Below are 19163 nucleotides of genomic sequence, written 5' to 3'. Positions count from 1 at the left end.
ACTCGAACTTAGATCACTGGTCTCCAAACTCTACTCTCAAAGATCCCCTCTGAAGTGGGGTTCTCAGGCTGAGTCTGGGCGTTGGAGGACTTTGCGCCATGAACCTCACTGTGCAGCGCTGTGCGCGAGGGAAAACCAGAGCTGTTTTCTTCCCAGGGGAAGACACATCTCCACCCAGACCCGCACAGGGCACTCCGCTGCTGACACACGCAGGTCGGGCTAGGCAAGAGTTCACTCCACTCCCTCCAGACCAGGGCAGAACCCGGGCTCAGAGACATTGGTGAGGCGCTTTGGCAGCCACCCCCCTCTTTTGCGTAGATGCAGCGGCTCAGTTTTTAAGCATCCGGTGTGGGGGGGTGCTGGGTCCACCGCCCTCTGAGCGACTCCCTGGTACGAACTGACCTAATGACCCGGCCCCCACGTCCAGTTTGTCTCAGTTCATCCACTTAGACTCTAATTCTTGTTGCAGATTTCTCTGTCTCTGGCTCTAGCTTTCTGCTTTCCGTGTCTGTCTTTTGGCTGTATCTCTTACTGTCTCACTGTCTCACCTCTGAGTGTCTCTGCTCTATTGTCATGGGTGTCTCTCTAAGTCTCTCGCGATCTGTTTCCTACTCCTACCGTGCACCTAGGTCCCCCCATAAATCAGAGGACAGAAGGAGACCCAAAGTCAGCTTGGAGTTGAGCGCGCGCGGCCAACACTTCCCGGGGACATAGGAGGAGTACGGTGCTGGAGAGGTTTGGAGCAAGTGTGCCCCAGAGCCAAGTGCAACCGCTTAGGGCTGCCAGCCTCTGCCTCCCTCCCAGCCTAGGGAGGGGCCGGAGCGCCCGCGCGCGGGGGTCGAGGGGTAGGGGGTTGGCCAGTCTCTTGCCCCAGCAGCCACCCTGGGGATCCCAAGCTCCTCCCCACCTTGTTTCTATTGGCCTCGGGCGCCCCCGCCCCCAGCCGCCCGCTACGGCTCGGGGGCCCTTAAGCTACTACTGGATAAATAGCCCCCGGCGCCTGGCCTGAAGACAGAGGTGGGGAAGCCCCGGGGCGCTGCCGCCGCTTTCGCAACAGACCCAACAGGACCCGGCAGGGGGCGGGGGAGATAGTGGGGTGTACATTCAGAACCCCGGTACTTTACTATCGCAGGGCCAGGACTGAAGATAGGCAGAAAGTTTCGGGTAACCCCTACCGAAGCAGGGACTGCGCCACCCTCTGCCGGGATATGGAGCTGCTGTCGCCGCCGCTTCGAGACGTAGACTTGACTGGCCCCGACGGCGCCCTCTGCAACTTTGCCTCCGCGGATGACTTCTATGATGACCCTTGTTTCGACTCCTCCGACCTGCGATTCTTCGAGGACCTGGACCCGCGCCTCGTGCACGTGGGAGCACTCCTGAAGCCAGAGGAACACTCGCACTTCCCGGCGGCGGTGCACCCGGCGCCCGGCACGCGCGAGGACGAGCATGTGCGCGCTCCCAGCGGGCACCACCAGGCTGGCCGCTGTCTGCTGTGGGCCTGCAAAGCGTGCAAGCGCAAGACCACTAACGCCGACCGCCGCAAGGCCGCCACCATGCGCGAGCGGCGCCGCCTGAGCAAAGTCAACGAGGCTTTCGAGACGCTCAAGCGCTGCACGTCCAGCAACCCGAACCAGCGGCTGCCCAAGGTGGAGATCCTGCGCAATGCGATTCGCTACATCGAAGGCCTGCAGGCGCTGCTGCGCGACCAGGACTCCGCGCCCCCTGGTGCCGCCGCTGCCTTCTACGCCCCTGGCCCGCTGCCCCCAGGCCGTGTGGGCGAACACTACAGCGGCGACTCAGACGCGTCCAGCCCGCGGTCCAACTGCTCCGACGGCATGGTAAGGCGGGGACCCCCCGCTAGAGAAGTGAGGGCAGCTCCTGGTATATCTGGGCCGTATTTCCGAGGGCGAGGAGGGAGGTCGGGCTGGGAACCTTGCGGCGAGTGGACCCCGGTGTCCCAAGCAGCTGTTACTAGGGGTGATCTGGTGCCTTGGGGGCGCACGGGACAAATGCGAGCCACCCTACTGGGGCGCTGTTAGAGCTCTGCTTCAGCGATATGAAGATCTGCTTTTTCCCACTTACCCTATTTACAAAATGCAGACTTATGTTCCTAGAAGACTATCTGCCCTCTAGTTAGCCCGGGAGGCTGCAGGCAGCGCCTGTCTGCCCCGATCCCCCAACCAGGGCCCAGAACTCGGGGACTTGAGGCGGGGTGGCTACAGGGAGTGATGCTCTGGCCCCACGCGGTCCCCGAGCCTGACTCGGTCGCCCTTACCGTTTGCAGATGGACTACAACGGCCCCCCGAACGGTGCCCGGCGGCGGAACTGCTACGATGGCACCTACTACAGCGAGACGCCCGGCGGTGCGTATTCGCGCCTCCTTCCCACGTTACCCCCTTTGAGCTGCCCCGGCTTTCCTCTATCTAGAACCTTCCCCTTGTCCCCAGTCCTGGGAGACTGTACAGGGAATGAAATACTAAGCATGCAGCTCCCTTCCTTTTCGCTCCGTACTCTCTCTGGGTCCTCTCGGACTCGGGCGGGCCTTCAATTTCCTGTCTGCCCCAAAGCACTGAGCCTGTGGGTGGGAGACTTGTCTACCGCTCAACTGCATACTCTCCTACCCATCCCCGCGCAGAACCCAGGCCCGGGAAGAGTGCCGCGGTGTCGAGCCTCGACTGCCTGTCCAGCATCGTGGAGCGCATCTCCACCGACAGCCCTACCGCACCCGCGCTTCTGCTGGCGGATGCGCCGCGGGAGTCTTCTCCCGGCCCACAGGAGGAAGCCGCCCAGAGCGAGGTCGAGCGCGGCGCCCCCACCCCTTCCCCGGACGCTGCCCCGCAGTGCCCCGCGGGCGCAAACCCCAACCCCATCTACCAGGTGCTCTGAGGGGGTGGGCGGCCGCATGGGAGAGCTCCGCTGCCCGCGCGCCCGAGGGACGGTGCCCCTAGAGTCCCTCGCGCCCGAAAGATTGAGCTTAAATGCCAACCCCCACTCCCAACCGCGCTTTAAAAGCGACCCCTCCCGAGTTGGGAGAGGCGGGAGAACTGATGTGTTTCCACTCCCGCACTCCACAGCAAGGACACAGTCCTTCTTTCCCACGCAACACCCTTCCCTGAGACTCGCTGCGATGGCCTTTAGGTGTTCCTCCTTGGGCCAGAGCTGATCCTCGAGGGGCCAGACCCTTCCTCTGCCTTTCCCCACGTCCCTAGGAGGGATGGGACTAGCGCAGATCTAAACCCCGCCTCCGGACGCCGGTGCTGCTGAGTGGGGCGTGGCCTCCCTCCGGGAGCCCCGGCGACTTTGCCGTTTGCCAGCGCCCGCGGGGCGCCCTCGCGTTCCGCGTGTCACAAGTGTTAACAGTAACCACTCCACCCTCTCTCCCCCAGTTCAGGACCACTTTTTGTAATACTTTTGTAATCTATTCCTGTAAATAAGAGTTGCTTTGCCAGAGCAGGAGCCCCTAGGGCTGTATTTATCTCTGAGGCATGGTGTGCGGTGCGACAGGGACTTTGTACGTTTATACGGCAGGTGGGCGAGCCGCAGGCGCTCTCTCAGGTGTTCGAAATAAAGACGCTAATTTATACCGCGGTGGCTCCGACTTTCCCTGGGGACGGGGCAAGGAAGGGAGGAAACCCGAAAACTTGGGCCAGCTGTACCGCAGCGACCCCTGTAGGCGGAAGACGGATTGCAGGAAGGAGCCTATACGGGAGGGAGGTTCCTCTGACCCATCATCACTGGCAGGTCAGTGGTTCTTCTGTCAGGATGCATTTTAGAATGATTTGAGTAGTGAAAAAAAAAATCCATGTCTTCCCCACTCGCCAAAGATTTAATGTATATGCCCCTGATATCTGGGGCCAGGTACTGGTATTTTTCAAAAGCTCCCCAAGTGATTCTAAAGCGCCTGCAAGGTTGAGAATCACGCCCCTGGATGCACACTGAGTGAACCCAGGCGTAGTGTCCAGAAGGAACACTGGGAATTCGTGCCACCCAGAAGTCGCATGGGTATAGGCGATGCATCAGGTGCTCATAACATCATAAGGAAAAACTAAATGATTGTGAAGGGGTGGCGATGTAGCTGTATGGCACTTACAGGCTCTCAGTGATAGGAGTAATCTTAAGGGGGACCGCATAGGAGGCCTGACAGGAACAGACATCTCTGCTCAGGAACTTAGAGCATCCTGGCCATGTCAGGGCAGTGCAAATCGGCATCATCTCATGTTTGGCTATAAACGTTCTGAGAGAAGCAGAGGGGACATTGATTTAGTCATAGTGCTGGAGAGGGCTTCCTGGAAGAGGTGCCATTTGAACTGTGTCTTGAGAAACAAGAAAAGACAACAGACAGTGCCCATGGACCCATGCATGTGTGCATGCACATGCACAGCTGGGAGGGCACCCTGGGAAGGATGGTCTGGTAAACGTCTCCCCCATCCCCATGCCTTGCAAGCCCGCTCCCAAACATACATTTGTCACCAGGACCCCAATGTCTCCTGCATCTCACCCGGACAGACACTTTTTTCCCGAAAACCTTACAGGCCCACGTTCAAAGGCTCTGCTTGGCAGGTGGGATGACCCCGAGGACTGCCAGCAAGATATGTTGCCAGCAAGAAGGACTTCTGCTCTCTGCTCTGAGGAGAGCCTCTGCTGTCTGCAACACAGGCTCCCTGAAGAGCTGCCTAGAGCTGCTCTGTTACTAATAATCCTCAGCTTTTCTTCTGGCTGTTTCCCAGTTGCCCCTTGGGGTTCTTTATACTCCTTTGAGACCCTGTGGGGGCTCACTCATTCAGTATTTGCCAGGTCCTATACTGGGTGAAAACAGAGACTAGTGGACAGCTCCTGACTATGGAAAACACTGAGACATTTGGGGAGATTGGATCTCTTAGCAGTTGGTTACATCACAATGAATTGTTATAATGGGGGTGTATGTGGTAGAAGAACACAGTAGAAACAGAAGGTAGAGACAAGCAGGCAACCTCTAGTAAGAATCTTGAAGGAGTTGGTCATGAAAGGGAAGGATACTCCAAGCTGAGGACACAGCAAGAGCAAAGACCACAAAGCGACAGAAAATAAACTGTTCCTTCACATAATGGGGTATAAGAACGTACAGAAAGGAGGATGCAGAGTGTCTGCACTGAGGAAACCAATTACACATATGAAGAGGGCCAGGAGCTAGTGTGCAATTGGAAAAAGCTGTCCCTTCTTTCCTGAGGGTGCTGCTCTGCACCAGGGTTCATAGCTGGGCAATCAAAGAGCAGGCTGGACTTCAGCCCCCCACTAACCTTCGTAGCCAGGTCAGTGGCCACATTTGTTCAGTGAACAGCATGCATAACCGTTCACAGAGTCTTGTATATGGAGGCCCTAAGATGTGAGGGAAAAGGGGGAACCAAGGCTGACTCCGGCTCTGGTTTGCTTCAGAGTGGACAGTAATACCATTACAAAGATGGAGAACTCAGGAGAAGAAGAAGCGGATATGGGGAGAGATTTAGTCCAGGACACTTGCAGTTACAAGGGACAGAAACCCAGTTCAAATTAGCCTCAACCCCCGAGGGGTATGCTGGAAGGACAGGGGACAGTTCATATACAGAAGCAGCACTACAGGCGCCATAACATCCATAAGTTTGACAGCAGGGACCAGAGCCTGAAGCCCCTCTTAGTCTTCCACCATTCCCTGGGTTGCCTCTACCTAGTTTACTCGCTCTGAGTCCATATTGGTTTTCTCCAGCAACTCAGGGATCTCACCATTAAACCCCAGTTTGAAAATTCCCAGAGAAGAAACCTTACTGGACTAGCTTAGGTCGTGAGCCAGGATTTGAATCCAGGCAGAGAGGCAGAGGTTGCATGCTTAGCTGCCTTGCCTTGTACCTGTGCATAGGAAGGAAGGAGGGAGAACTGAGAGGAAGTTGGGAGGGAGGGGAGCACCTGGAGATTGGATCATTCCATGGATGATCGGGTTTGAGGTCCCCTTCTGGCTCATCTCTCACCGCAGTCCCCTGGATTTGGGGGTGGGAGGAGGGTCTAGCTGAGGCCAACTCCATTTGCAACGTAGATGAAGTGACCCTTGTCTTTGGGGCCATTTTCACATGGGTGGGATCTGAGGAAGCCCGGAGCCCATGTCCCTACATGTGTGCTCATACAAGAGTACACATGAACCCAGAACATATCACCAGGGGCTGGTGCACCTTGTAGGCAACAAAGTTTAAGCTTAGGACCCTTGGATGAGCCCCTTCTAAGGCCCTGGGCCAATCTCCTTAATTTGCCAAGGTAAATTCTTTTAGCCAATTAGTTATGACCACTATCAGTTTCTACTCTGACTTCTTCCTTCTGGAAGGTGGCATTATGAGCATGTTGGGGTCCAATCTATAGGTATACATTTTGTTTAGGTTTGGTGGGATATGTTTTAGATAAATAGAATAGAAAAGCAATAATTATCAACAATGAAATTAATTGAAATGATCTGACATTGAAAGACAGTTATACCCAAAATATCTTTAGGTCATACCCAAAAGCAGTTTATTAAAAGAAAGGGGTAACTTTTGAGTGGAATGATTAAAAAGACTCTTGTGTTGTTTGATAATATATTCAATGAAGAGTAAATTGTATGAACACAATTGGAAAGAGACTTTAAATCTTTTGCTGATCTAACACAAGTCACTGACATCAACAGAGTAAAATTCATAAAATGCCACTGTCACAAGACCTTGACATCAACCAACCTTTTTTTTCCTTTTATTTATTTTCAGCATAACAGTATTCATTATTTTTGCACCACACCCAGTGCTCCATGCAATCCGTGCCCTCTCTAATACCCCCCACCTGGTTCCCCCAACGTCCCACCCCCCGCCCCTTCAAACCCTTCAGATTGTTTTTCAGAGTCCATAGTTTCTCATGGATCAACCAACCTTTTAATGAACACTATCAACTTAAAAAAATAAATAAAAATGATCACTACAGAAGAAAACTCAAAATACATTGATCTTTTATAGTCCACAAATGAAAGATTCTTGATAGAGTTTTCCCCAAATCTGACATCAACCCTAAAATTGTACATGACATTTCCAATATAGGGGTGAGCCTGAAAAAAGCTTCCCTAAATTATGAATGATACAAAACATGCCTTGATCACCACGCTGAAGGGAAGACTAAACTCTCTGAATGGTCTCAGTTCTCTGTCTAGAAAATGGTATTATAAAACCACTGTCACATGAAGAAGCAATTAAAGAATGTGCAGCCTGATGTGGTAGAAGGGAGTGGGCAAGACTGAACAAAGGCAAGGAAAAAAGAGCAGGAGGAGGGAGGCAGAAGCCTGAGGAGATGAGGAGGAAGATGAAGACAAAAATGAGGATGGTGTTAATGATGAAGTTCATTCTAGCTCCGTGTTTTCTAATCTAATCTATGAAACACTGAAAACATTTACACACAACTCACTACAATCAAAGGAAACACATGAGAATATGAGGCTGTATAATGCTAGTTGTTCTATTATACAGGGTCATTTTCTTATAGTTAATTTTTTTTTTTAGACACTTAACAGCAAGCTTTAATTCCGTAGCAGGACTCCTTCCCAGTAGCAGGAGTAAGTGAGTCCTAGAGGATGTCAATGACTACATAGTTCCAGGGATCCTAGCCTGGCTGTGCCACTGACCAGCTCTGACGTTTGGCCATGTGACTTAACCCATCTGGATCTGGGCTTTCTCTTTGTATCATTGGATTAGTGAATTTAAAAGGTATGCATCAATTCTGAAATTCTTTAGTAATTTGCCTCAAGCATTTCAGAGAAAGAAAAAGATAATGAAAAAGATCTTTTACAGAAAAGAGAACGGGCCCCACGACAAACTGAGATTTTTCTCAGCATAAGCAAATTATTTGTAACCTGGTACACAGATCCTTCTTTACTTTTCCAAACTTAATCATTGAGGTATAATTCACCCACCATAAAATCCAGCCTCTTCAAATATTGAATTCAGTGGTTTGTACTATATTCGCTATGTTGAGCAACATTAACACTACTGTCTAAGACAGAACATTTTCCTTACTCCCAAAAGAAACTCTTCACCATTTGCAGTCACTCCCCACTCTTCCTCCTCCCCCAATCTCCTGGCAACCATGAAGTATTTTCAGTCTCTATAGATGTGTCCATTCTGGACATTTCATGAGCGGAATCACAGACTCTGTGGCCTTTTGTGCATGACTTCTTTCCCTTGGCTTAGTGTTTCCAAGATCTATCCATGTTGTAGCATGTATCAGGACTTCATTCCTTTGCATAGCTAAATAATATTGCATTGTATGGATACATTGTATTTTGTTTATCCACTTATCAGTTGGTAGGTATCTGGGTTTCCATTTTTAGCTATTATGAATAATACTGTTATGAACATTCAAGTACACACTTTTGTGTAAACATATGCTTTTAATTCTTTTGGGTATATACCTAAAAATGAAATTGCTGGGTATATCATAACTCTATGCTTAAATTTTTGAGGAACTGCCAACAACTTCCCCAAAGCAGCTGCACCATTTTATGTTCCCATCAGCAGTGTACCAGTGCATCAGTTCCAATTCATCTACATCATCGACAACACTATTACTGTTTGTCTTTTTTATTCTAGCCATCCTAGTGGGTGTAAAGCGGTTTCTCACTGTGGTTTTGATTTCCATTTCCCTAATGACTAATGATGTTGAGTATCTTTTCATGCGCTTATTGGCCATTTGTATTTCTTCTTTGGGGAAATATCTATTCAAATCCTCTACTCTTCTTAAAATTAGGTGGTTTGTCTTCTTATCGTTGAGCTTTGAGAGTTCTCTCTATAATCTAGATACTAGACTTATATCAATTCTGTGATTTACAGATGTTTTCTCTCATTCTACAGGTTGTCTTCTCATATCCCTGACAGTGTCCTTTGAAGCACAATTTTGTTTCATTTTGATGAAGTTCAATTTATCTAAATGTTGTTGTTGTTGCTTGTGTTGTATGCACAAGCAACATCCTCTGTAGGTTGCTTGTTTCTAAAAAACCACAACATAAACCAAGTAAGAGTATTACAGTTTGGGCTATTTAGATATTTCAGCTGTTTTAACCCACTGAGCCACCCAGGCGCCCTGATATTTCAGCTGTTTTTAGTTGATTTTTCTATATGGTTTAAGGAAGGGATCCAACTTCATTCTTTAGCATGTAGATACCCAGCACCTTTTGTTGAAAGGGCTACCCTTTCCCCCATTGAATTTTCTGGGCACCCTTATCACAAATTAACTGACTATAAATGTATGGGTTTATTTCTGGGCTCTCAATTCTAGTCCATTGATCTACACCTCTGGCCTCATGCCGGTACCACACAGTGTTGATTACTGTAGCTTTGTAGTAAGTTTTGAACTGAGGGAGTGTGAGTCCTCTAACTTCATTCTTCAAGATCACTGTGGCTATTCTGGGTCCCCTGCATTTCATGAATGTATCTTTAAATAGCCTCATCTTGGCGGTATTTTAAGTAGCCACAAACCTTTGTCTGGTACAAGTTAGGAGCTGCAAGCTGGCATAGAAATTTGAAGCAGGTTCTTGTGTGGTGGTGCACAGAAAAAATAGTTATATGGGAGGATGGTGATATTTTCATTTTCAGTCATCTTTGGTGCAGTTTTAATGAAACAAACGTGGTGTTAACTGAACATCCTTCTGTAATTGCAAAAAAAAAAAAAGTTGCAACTACTTTTGTTGGCTTCCAAGTAAATATAACTTATTAAAAAGTCTTATGTTGGTGTGTCAGGCAGTTAATAAAAATACTAAGCAATTTTTTCTGGATTTTTAAAGGTTTGTAGTATTTGTCAGCTTTCTAAAATTTCCATTTGTTCCTGATTTCTAAGTCTAAATATATATTCCCTTTTGTGTCCAACTTTCTATTCTTTTTAAAAAAAAAAGTGTAACCCCCAAAATATCTAAATGTCAGGCTCACAAAACTGCCAATCAGGCTTACCTGCAGACTGACTCATACACAGGTGTCCACAAGTACAACCCACAAGGCTCCTATCAAAGACATTGCAGCCCGTGGGATAGCCGCACATCTCCAAGCTGCTTCCGGAAGATTTCAGTGGCCTCTGTCCAGTCTTACAAAAGTGCCTGGACCCACCTGGCCTCCCTATACATCATCTCTGACCATCCACAGTCTTCCTTCACCGCAGCCTTCATCATTTCCTACCTTCCCACCTCACTCAACTGGCATGAGAGACATCGAGGACTCATCTTCCCCAAATCCAAGCCTATGGAGGACTGACACTTTGCCCCCTGGGACCACACTGACACTGAGGGAGTGATGGACATTGCTGAGGACTGGCAGGAGCCCAGGATAGAGACGTGGGTGAGAGCAGGTCACAGAGGGTTTGGAGGGGATAGGCAACCTGAGGGAAGGAAGAAAAGGGAAGGAGAGGAAGTTAGATGAGAGTCACTATCTCATGTAATCCTCTCAAACTGTATCCCCTTTATACAGATGGGGAAACAGAAACATAGAGATGAAAAGTGAACGGGTTTACAGTCGCTAATAAGCAGCAAATGAGTTATGTGATCAAATCTAGACGCATGGTTCTCTCAACCAGAGGAAATTTTACCCTCCAAAGGACTGTTGGCAGCGTCTGTAGACCTTCTTGGTGGTCACCACTGGGGAAGGGGCTCTAGTGACATCTAGCTGGTTGAGGCCAGGGATGCTGTTAAACGTTCTACAAGGCACAGCGGAGCCGCCACAACCAAAGATTGTCTGCTGTGAAAGGTCAATGGTGCCAAAGTTGAGAAACCCTGGTCTAGAACTTCCCCTGGGCATTCGTTACCTTGCCTCCCTTCTAGACTTCTTGGCCTAAGAGATCTGGGCCCCACTCACCTGGGGGGTGGTCACAGGAACGAAGAGTGGTACACCCTACCCCATTCCCAGGTTAGGTGCCAGGGTCAGTGCTCAAGCCACACCTCCAAAAGCAATGGTCACCAATTTTCCACTATGACAGCTCTGATCTCAGTCTCCCTGTCCATTGGAGGGAGGAGTTCTGGTCAGAGCAGGAGACACCAATTGGTTTCACTGCTTATGGTGGGTCACTCCCAAAGCCTGCTCAGTCTGGCCTGGTTTAGGTTAGTTTCCAGTTGTGGCCACAAGATGGCACCCCTACCCATTGGGACTGCTAAGGCTCTGAGCCTGGGAGAGCAGCATAGAGGATGTGCCAAGCTGGACAAAGGGGGGCGGGGGGAGCCTGGACTTGGGCCAGTTCCAGAGCCTAGCAGGACCAGATCTAAGGCTTGCAAGTGCCAAGTGTGAGAACATAGGCCAAACTTGGCTTCAGGACTCCCTTCACCTTTTTCTAGTCCACTCTCAGCCCCCGCTCCTCCTGGAGCCTTTCTCACCACAGAGCTCATGGAACCTCGCACACCCTCCCCTCCAGGCATAACAAGAGAAATCCCAGAGCTGAGGTGTTAAAGGATATAGGACTTATAATTATTCATATCCAACAATAAAGAAGCTGAGGCCTAGAGAAGTTGAAGAACTTGCCCAAGGTCATAGCTAAGTCAATGATGGAGCTGGGATTTGAATACAGGCAGCCAGGCCCTAGAGGCTATATTCTTGACCATTGAAGAACAGCGGAGCACTGGTAGGTAGTTCTTTGCACCCTCTTCTCACCAGCCACTGATCCCAAGGACCCTCTGGCATAGGACCATCAGGCTTCCTCTGCAAGAGAAGGGACAGATGGCTATGAATAAAGAGTGTATAGCTCAAGTGGAAAGGGGTGAGGGTCTCGGCTGGGCTGAGGGCCTATGGTTAGTGGTTGTGGGTGAGAAGCTAAGGCTCAGGCAGCAACTCCTCCTCCCACCCCCACTTCTCGGGGTGGGGGGGGGGGTTCTTTCTTTCTGTGTTGCCCTCCCAGTTTTTCTGAGCTTTCTGCAAATGCCAGCCTTTTACAGTGTGAAAAGGAAGTGAGAGAAGGGACTTTTATGTCCTTGCTTGCCGGGGTGTGGGGTGGGGTGCAGAGAACATTCTTTGGGGCCTGGGCTGGGAGTTGCCATCAAGGATCAAGGTGACAATCCTAAAGTGGGACAGCTCCCCTGTCCCCTGGGAAGCTCTTCTCTCTGAGCCTTTCTGCTTGCCATGTAGGGGATTTTAGGGTGTAGTGGATACCCTTTTACATTTTCCTCACTCTAACTTTTATCTGCCTCTCTTTTTCTAGTTCATCCTCCAGGGCTAGGACTGACTAGGGCTCCTAATCACTAATTTTGCTTCCACGAGCAGCCTTCCTCTACCTCTCCACCTCTCCACCTGTCCACTACATGGAGCACCCTTCAACTTCCCATTGTAGTTCACCATGAGAGTAGTAGCCTCAGTGGACTCTGCACTGACTCCCCGAGAGATCCTGGGTATGACCTTCCACCCTGTCACAGCTTTGGTTCAGGGCTCTGGACATTCCTGGCCTCTGACACTGGGATGCTCTGATCCCAGGCCCTCTCTTGGTCTTTCTCAAATCATCTAACCCTGAGTGAGGAACTGCTGTGTTCTGGGCACTGGGGAGGAAAGCAAATGAGCAGCAGCCCCAAGGGAGCTGAACGTCCGTTTCGGGGAAAGAGATGAGCTAAAGTGAAGGCTGGGGAGAGATACTCTGATCCAATGTGGTTCTTTCTGCAGGAGAGGGAGGAGGGTGAATCCTGGACCTCTATGGCTAGTTCAAACACCGAGGCTTTCTGAGAGAGAAGGGGTTAGACGTCTGGCTAGAAGGAAGAGGTTTGGAGAGGTCTCTTTCTGTTGTCTCCCCATCGTGGTATCTCCTAGCCAAATGTGTGCAGTGTGTGTGTGTGTGTTTGTGTTTGTGTGTGTGTGTGTGTGTGTGTGTGTGTGTGTGTTCATCTCTGTGTCCATCTTTTTCTCTTCTTTCTGGGAGTCCCCGTGTCTCTGTTTTATCACCTCCTTGGATTGAGGCAGAGCTTTCTGAGAGCCTATGTCCTGGCGAATCTGAATGTGGCGAGACTGAGCTCCATCAGGTTGGACTTCCTCCTGATCATAAGGGCCCTCTTTTTGTTTATGTCTATCTCTTCCCCTATCTCTGCCCTAACTCTGCCTCTCTCTCTTTCTGCCCTTGTCCTTCTCCCATCGCTCATGTCATGCTCTGCCCCTCACCCTTTCCAAACTTCTCCACTCCTCCAAACCTTTCCCTACCACACACAGATTTCCCTGGGCTGGGATTTCCCTGGCCAAGTGAGGAGAGAGATGTCTAAGACATAGCTTTGTCCTCAGGCTCATAGCTGTGTCTGTAGGTCAGTGTAGAGGGACAGCTGTCTGCACAGTTAGCAAGTGCCTACAGGTAAATAAGAGCCTCCTGTCTTCTTAATTAAATCGCCCTTTGCCCAGGCAGCCCTGTGTTCGATTGGGCTGGGCTGGGATCAATAAGCTTCTTTCCTGGTGCGGCCAACCCTGGAGCTGGGCCTGACCTCCCCAGCCCTGCTCAGGCCCTCCTGCCTTCTTCCCCCAAAAGCCTGAGAGCCCTGGGAGGGCAAGGTGTCTTGTACTCGTGTGCCTGGGACAGAGTGTGGAACAAGAAAGGAGTAAAAGAGTGATTGAGTAAACTGAGGCACTGGCAGCAAACATGGGCCAGAAAGGCTTGGAGGCCTACACTGTAATCCCCATCCCCAAGATCAACTGTGAAGCTGTGGGGATCATAGCAGGAGCTGCTCCCATCCAGCTCCCCACCCCAACAACAGCTTGCAGCCCAGGGAGGCTGAAGCCCAGTTGGGAGAGAGGGATGTCAGTGTTCAGGACCACTAGGAGCAGTTGCTCCTTTTGACCTCTAAAGGCTGAATACCCCTTTCATAGGCGATCCCCACCTAGGGATCCAGAGCTAATGTAGGAGGATCTGTGAGCTGGGATCAGTATGGCAGAGCCTGTGGCCCTCAATGGGAGACTAGGGTGAGCCTGGAGTTGTGAAGGGCCCAAGGTGAGTAAGGGGTGGAGAGGCAATCACAAGGTTCCAGGCTTATTGGGTTGTTATGAGGGCTTAAAGGATAGCGTTCGTTGTGTGTTGTGTGTTTGAAGGATGTTATTTTGGAGTCCATTCAAGAGGAACCTCTGACAGGATCACGGGGGCACCAGGTTCTGCAGAAAAGGTCGGTAGTAAAGGTTGCTTGGAGCCGCCAATACTGGTTCAGGTCAAGGCGTCTCTGATAGCGGTCGGGGTCGTCACATTTCACTAGGGGATCGGAAAGTCCCTTGTTTGGAAGGACAGGGACGGGTTTGTAACCGACGCCCTTGTAACCTCAGTCTGACCCGGGGGGCGCAGGCCTTAGACGTCTCCCGGAGCCCCCGCCCATCGAGTGGCGTTTCCCCAGGGCGGAGCGTCGGCGGGTCCCCCGGGAGAGCAGGATCCACGCGGGGCGGGCGCCCCCAGCGCCGGGGTTGAGGGAGGCCGGCTCCGCGCCGGGCTGGGAGGGGGGCGCGGAATCGGGGCTTTTTAGGACCCAGCGCGGCGCCTCCCTCCGGGGGCGAGTGCGGCTGCGCGCGCCGTGTGCTTGTGTCCGGAGAGCGGCGGGCTGGACGCGGACCGCGCGAGCGAGCAAGCGAGCAAGCGAGCAAGCGAGCCTAGCAGCAGCCCGGGCGGCAGCAGCGTCGCGGCGGCGGCGGCCGCTCCGCGCCTCGCCTCCCCGGCCTCGCCGGCTTAGCCGGCCTCGCCTCGCCGCGCCTGGACCCGCCACCCCCGCCTCCCGGTCGCGACCGCCGCAGCCCCCTCGCCTTGACCAGCACCTTCAGCCGCCTTCCCGAAGCCGGGCGCGAAGCGCCGGGCGCAGAGGCACCGGAGCCAGTGCCCACCGGCCTCGCAGACAGAGCCCAGCCCGGAGAACCCGTGCCCGGCCCCGCGCAGCTCCGCTACAGCCCGGGAGCTGTCCCTTCAGCACCGCCGCCGGAGCCAGAGCTTAGCCCCGCGGAAGCCCAGCTCGAGGCGGAGCGCGCACCGGGCGCAGCGCTCCGCGGTCGCCGCACCGAGCAGCGCCCCAGGTGCCCCTGCCCAGGGGGCCCGCCATCTCCTCCAAGAGGCGGGGAGAAGGAGCGAGGAGGGCGGGCGGGCAGGCAGGCGCGCCCGCCGCCGGGGGGAGCAGGCAGCCAGGCAAGGAGAGAGGGAGGGGGCCGGAACCTGCCCTGCGCCCAGCCACGCAGGGAAGAAGGCAGCGGTCATCCATCTCCCCAGCGCCGAGAGCGCGCTGCGGCGACCACCGCACAGCCGAGCGCGAATTTCCCGGCCCCCTCTCCTCCCCTCCCCCTTCCGGGGGCTGATCTATCTGTCCGGCCTTTGGAGCAGCTGACCTTCCCCCAAAAAAGCTTTGTGTCAATTTCTTCATTTTCCCGCTGAGATGGGGACGGGAGCCCGGCCCCCGAACCCTCTTTTCCCTCCTCCCGGGGCTCGCCGCTGAGCGCCGTCCCTCTTCCTCCCTTCCTCCCTCCCTTTCTTCCTCCCTTCTTTCCTCCTCTGCCTCCTCCGCAGCCGGACCAGCTCCCTCCCCACATCTGGCGCCTAGAGACCCCTGGGATCCCGCGCACACTCCCTCGGACCAGCACCCGACAGAAAGCGCCCCGAGGGGCTTGGGTCGCTCTTGGGGTGGCCAGAGCCACCATCCTCTGTACCCCCCGACGGCTGGGGGGAGGGGGGAGGAGGCCCCGCGCCCCCCTCCCCGGCGCCAACTCCCCCTGGCGGCCGCTCCCATGGGTGTCGCTGGGCCGCGCCATGCCTAAGGGGGCGCCGCGATGGGCCAAGGGGACGAAAGCGAGCGCATCGTGATCAACGTGGGCGGCACGCGCCACCAGACGTACCGCTCGACGCTGCGCACGCTGCCCGGCACGCGGCTCGCCTGGCTGGCGGAGCCCGACGCCCACAGCCATTTCGACTATGACCCGCGCGCCGACGAGTTCTTTTTCGACCGCCACCCAGGCGTCTTCGCGCACATCCTGAACTACTACCGCACTGGCAAGTTGCACTGCCCCGCCGACGTGTGCGGGCCACTCTATGAGGAGGAGCTGGCCTTCTGGGGCATCGACGAGACCGACGTGGAGCCCTGCTGCTGGATGACTTACCGCCAGCATCGCGACGCAGAGGAGGCGCTCGATAGCTTTGGCGGCGCACCCCTTGACAACAGCGCCGACGACGCGGACGCCGACGGCCCCGGCGACTCAGGCGACGGTGAGGACGAGCTGGAGATGACCAAGCGCCTGGCGCTTAGCGACTCCCCGGACGGACGGCCGGGCGGCTTCTGGCGCCGCTGGCAGCCGCGCATCTGGGCGCTCTTCGAGGACCCCTACTCCTCCCGCTACGCGCGGGTAAGTGACAATCTCTCCATCAAAAGAACGGAGCCTGGTGGGGAAGGCAGGGTCCTCTGTCTCCCTGGGGCGGGGGTGGATTCCAGAACTGGCGCTTAGAGAGCCAGAACTGAAAGGAGAGAGAGAGAGAGAGTGTGTGTGTGTGTGTGTGTGTATACATAGGAAACCGTGTATAAGAGGGAGGATAAAAAAGAGGGTGCTCTTTGAGGGTGACTAGTTCTGTAGGTATGGAAGGTCTGCGTCTGTATTTCCAAATTTAATACGTCTGAGTGAGTACAAATCGGTGTTTGTGTGTATGAGTAGATTTGTGTGCATATTTATGTAAGTACGGTGGTGTGTCTATTTGGGTGGGTCAGATATTAGTGGGAAGGAGAGAACATGTGTGTATGTTTGAGTGTGCAGGAGTGCCTGTGCATGCATGTTTGTGTCTTTGCGAATGTACACTGGGAAGATGTGAGCTGCCCTTTAGATTTTGTCATGGGGGAGAGGAGCTGGGAGCCCTTCCTCCCTCCCAGGGAAAGGCATCTGGAGCCAGTCAGGGCCTACAGAGGAGGGCCTGGCCTGGTCCGCTGCTTGAGGCAGACCACCCCTCCCCAGGGAACAACCTTGGGCTGTTGTGAAGAGATGGTCAAGGGGGAATCTTTATGGCTAATTAAGTAGTGGGTATGGATGGGCCTGGGCTGTGGAGACGGTGACGTGGCCCCTCAGACCTGCTTCTGGGAACACTGCCTGTCCTTCTTCATCAAAAGGGGGGGCGGTGTGGAGGGGGCCACTATGCTTATGCCTGTGCTGCCTCTGGGACCTGTCAGGAGCAGAGTGGGGGCTTCTAAAAGGGAACCTGCAGGAAGGTGTGTGAGAGGTGGGCGTGTCTTCATCGGCCACTCCCCTTTCTGGATGGCAGCGGGTTGCCGGAGAGCAAGGGCACCCTGCTGCTGACCTTGGCCTCTCAGAGGCTTCTCTGGATTAGTTTCTTCCTTTGTAGAATGGGAGAGGGGGTCTGGTGAAATCTCCGGGTTTTTATGTGCTTCACTGAGCCGAAAAGGGAAACCCTGGTAGCAGCCACCCACCCTGGCGAAGACGTTCATTGCATCCCCAGGGCTCTGTGAGGTCTGAATGGAACCTAAATCGTGAGGGGGAAGGTCTAAGTTGGGAATTTAAAGCAAAGCCCCCCACCCCCACCCCCCTACCAGGCAGATCACTGCTCTTTTTTACTGCTCCACATCCCTTCCCTCCGCCTCCCAGGAGCCAAGGTGGGGAGGATGGAGCCGGGGAGGGGGCAGGATCAGTGCTGAGGGCCAGTGGGGAAAGGGGACTTGGGGGGCACTGATGTGTCCACAGGGAGAAAAGGGCTGTGTTTAGGCACAGGCCTGGTAGATCTGTGATGTTTTAGCATGTGAAGGAGGGAGAGCAGGACAGATTCTTATACATTAAATCCTAGAACAGATGTTGTGTGTTGGGGGGGTGGTTGGGGAGAGGACCAAGCCCCTCATTTTGCCACTGAAGACCCTACACAAGGTCACTCAGGGACCTAGAGGCGAAGCAGGACTAGAACACAGGTCTCCTGGGACCCCATCCTCCCCTGAGCTGGCTGCCAGCTCCCTGCCATTCCCAGAATGGACTGGACCCTCAGAGGTCTACCCTCCCCTCTCCTCCTGACAGAGGCCACCACAGCCAAGGGATTATGTAACTGGAGGCTGTGGCTGAGCTGTGGGGAGGGGCAGGAGAGGGGGACTGGGAGGTTGAACCAGTACGTGCTGGGGCTGGGGGCATGTTGGCAAAGGCCTGGGTTACAGCAGCCATCCATTCAGCGTGCATTTGACCTTGGACAGCATTTCACCAGCACCATCACCCTCCTCAGCCCAGGAAGGAAGGAGGAGGCCCAACTTCCTCATTGTCCTTTCGCCCACCTGGATCCCTAGTAAGAGGCTGGATACCCCCACCCCAACATTGGACTCAGCTTTCAGGTTCTGGGCTGTGCTCCCGACTTTCAGGATAGGCAGGGGGACATATGGGGCCTCTTCCAGCCCATCACCGTCCATCCTCTTCCACTTGACGTTCTTAGGCCATGGGGTGGCCTTCACCCAATGCAGATAAATGGGCTGGTTAGTGTGGCTTGGGGTCTTGTTGGTGTTCGAAGCCTTACAGAAACGTCCTGATTGTCTCAAGTGTTCACTGAGGAGCAGACTCTAAGCAAAGGGCTGGGGTGTCTTGGGGAGGTGGAGGTGGGTTAGAAGCTCCCCACTGTCTGTGCCACCACCTTCTCTCCCCAGGAGACTCATAGAGTCATTCTAACTCCTTTGAGTGACATCTGAGGACACTGAGGCCCACAGAGGAGGGACCTGTCCAAGGGCACTCAGGGGAACTGAGGGCAGAGCCTGGATTAGAACCCAGGCTTCCTGCTGCACGCTGGGCTGGCCTAGCTGCATTGCGCTGCCTCTCTGCGGCTCATCTGCGCAGGGAGCAGCGGGCTGCCTGCCCTTCCTCCCCCTCATCTCTGCTTTGCCGCTGCTGTCACCTTTGTTTACCCCTCCCCCCTCCTCACACGGGTGGGTCAGGATTTAAATTTGTATTCTAGATGCTAGACCAGAATCCTGGATGCGTGTGACATTGCATGTACGTGTGGAAGAAAAGCTGTACGTGTGTGAAAGAGACTCTGTGTAAGAGGGATTTTCTGTGGGTGTGAGAGACGCTTCATACGTGTGAGAAAGGCTGGATAAGAATAAAAACATGTGTGAGAGAGACTGTGGGAGTAGGATGTGCATGCGTGTGCCCCTGTGCACGTGTGTGTGATATGTGTGCGTTTGTGGTGAGACTCTGTAAGAGAGATTCTGTGAGTCTCTGTATCAGAAATCCTGTGTG

At 53.5% G+C, this 19163-nt stretch overlaps 2 protein-coding genes across 2 annotated transcripts in view; both read left to right on the top strand.

Moving 5' to 3' along the window:
• Positions 1–1208: 1208 nt before the first annotated feature.
• On the top strand, positions 1209–2886 carry MYOD1 (myogenic differentiation 1). The gene is made up of 3 exons (XM_059388733.1): positions 1209–1838; positions 2285–2363; positions 2636–2886. Exons 1-3 carry the CDS (start codon positions 1209–1211, stop codon positions 2884–2886), a joined length of 960 nt encoding a protein of 319 aa, XP_059244716.1.
• Positions 2887–15734: 12848 nt separating this feature from the next.
• The window catches only part of KCNC1 (potassium voltage-gated channel subfamily C member 1), a 42723-nt gene continuing 39294 nt past the window's right edge, over positions 15735–19163 (top strand). Inside the window, exon 1 of the mRNA XM_059407579.1 lies at positions 15735–16304. Coding sequence (XP_059263562.1) covers positions 15735–16304 — 570 coding nt within the window. The remainder of the gene's footprint in view (positions 16305–19163) is intronic.

Source organism: Mustela nigripes, chromosome 1 (assembly GCF_022355385.1).
Source record: "Mustela nigripes isolate SB6536 chromosome 1, MUSNIG.SB6536, whole genome shotgun sequence".
Lineage (NCBI taxonomy): Eukaryota > Metazoa > Chordata > Mammalia > Carnivora > Mustelidae > Mustela > Mustela nigripes.
Note: the sequence above shows the minus strand (reverse complement) of the source record. Positions and strands in the feature narration are given on the sequence as shown.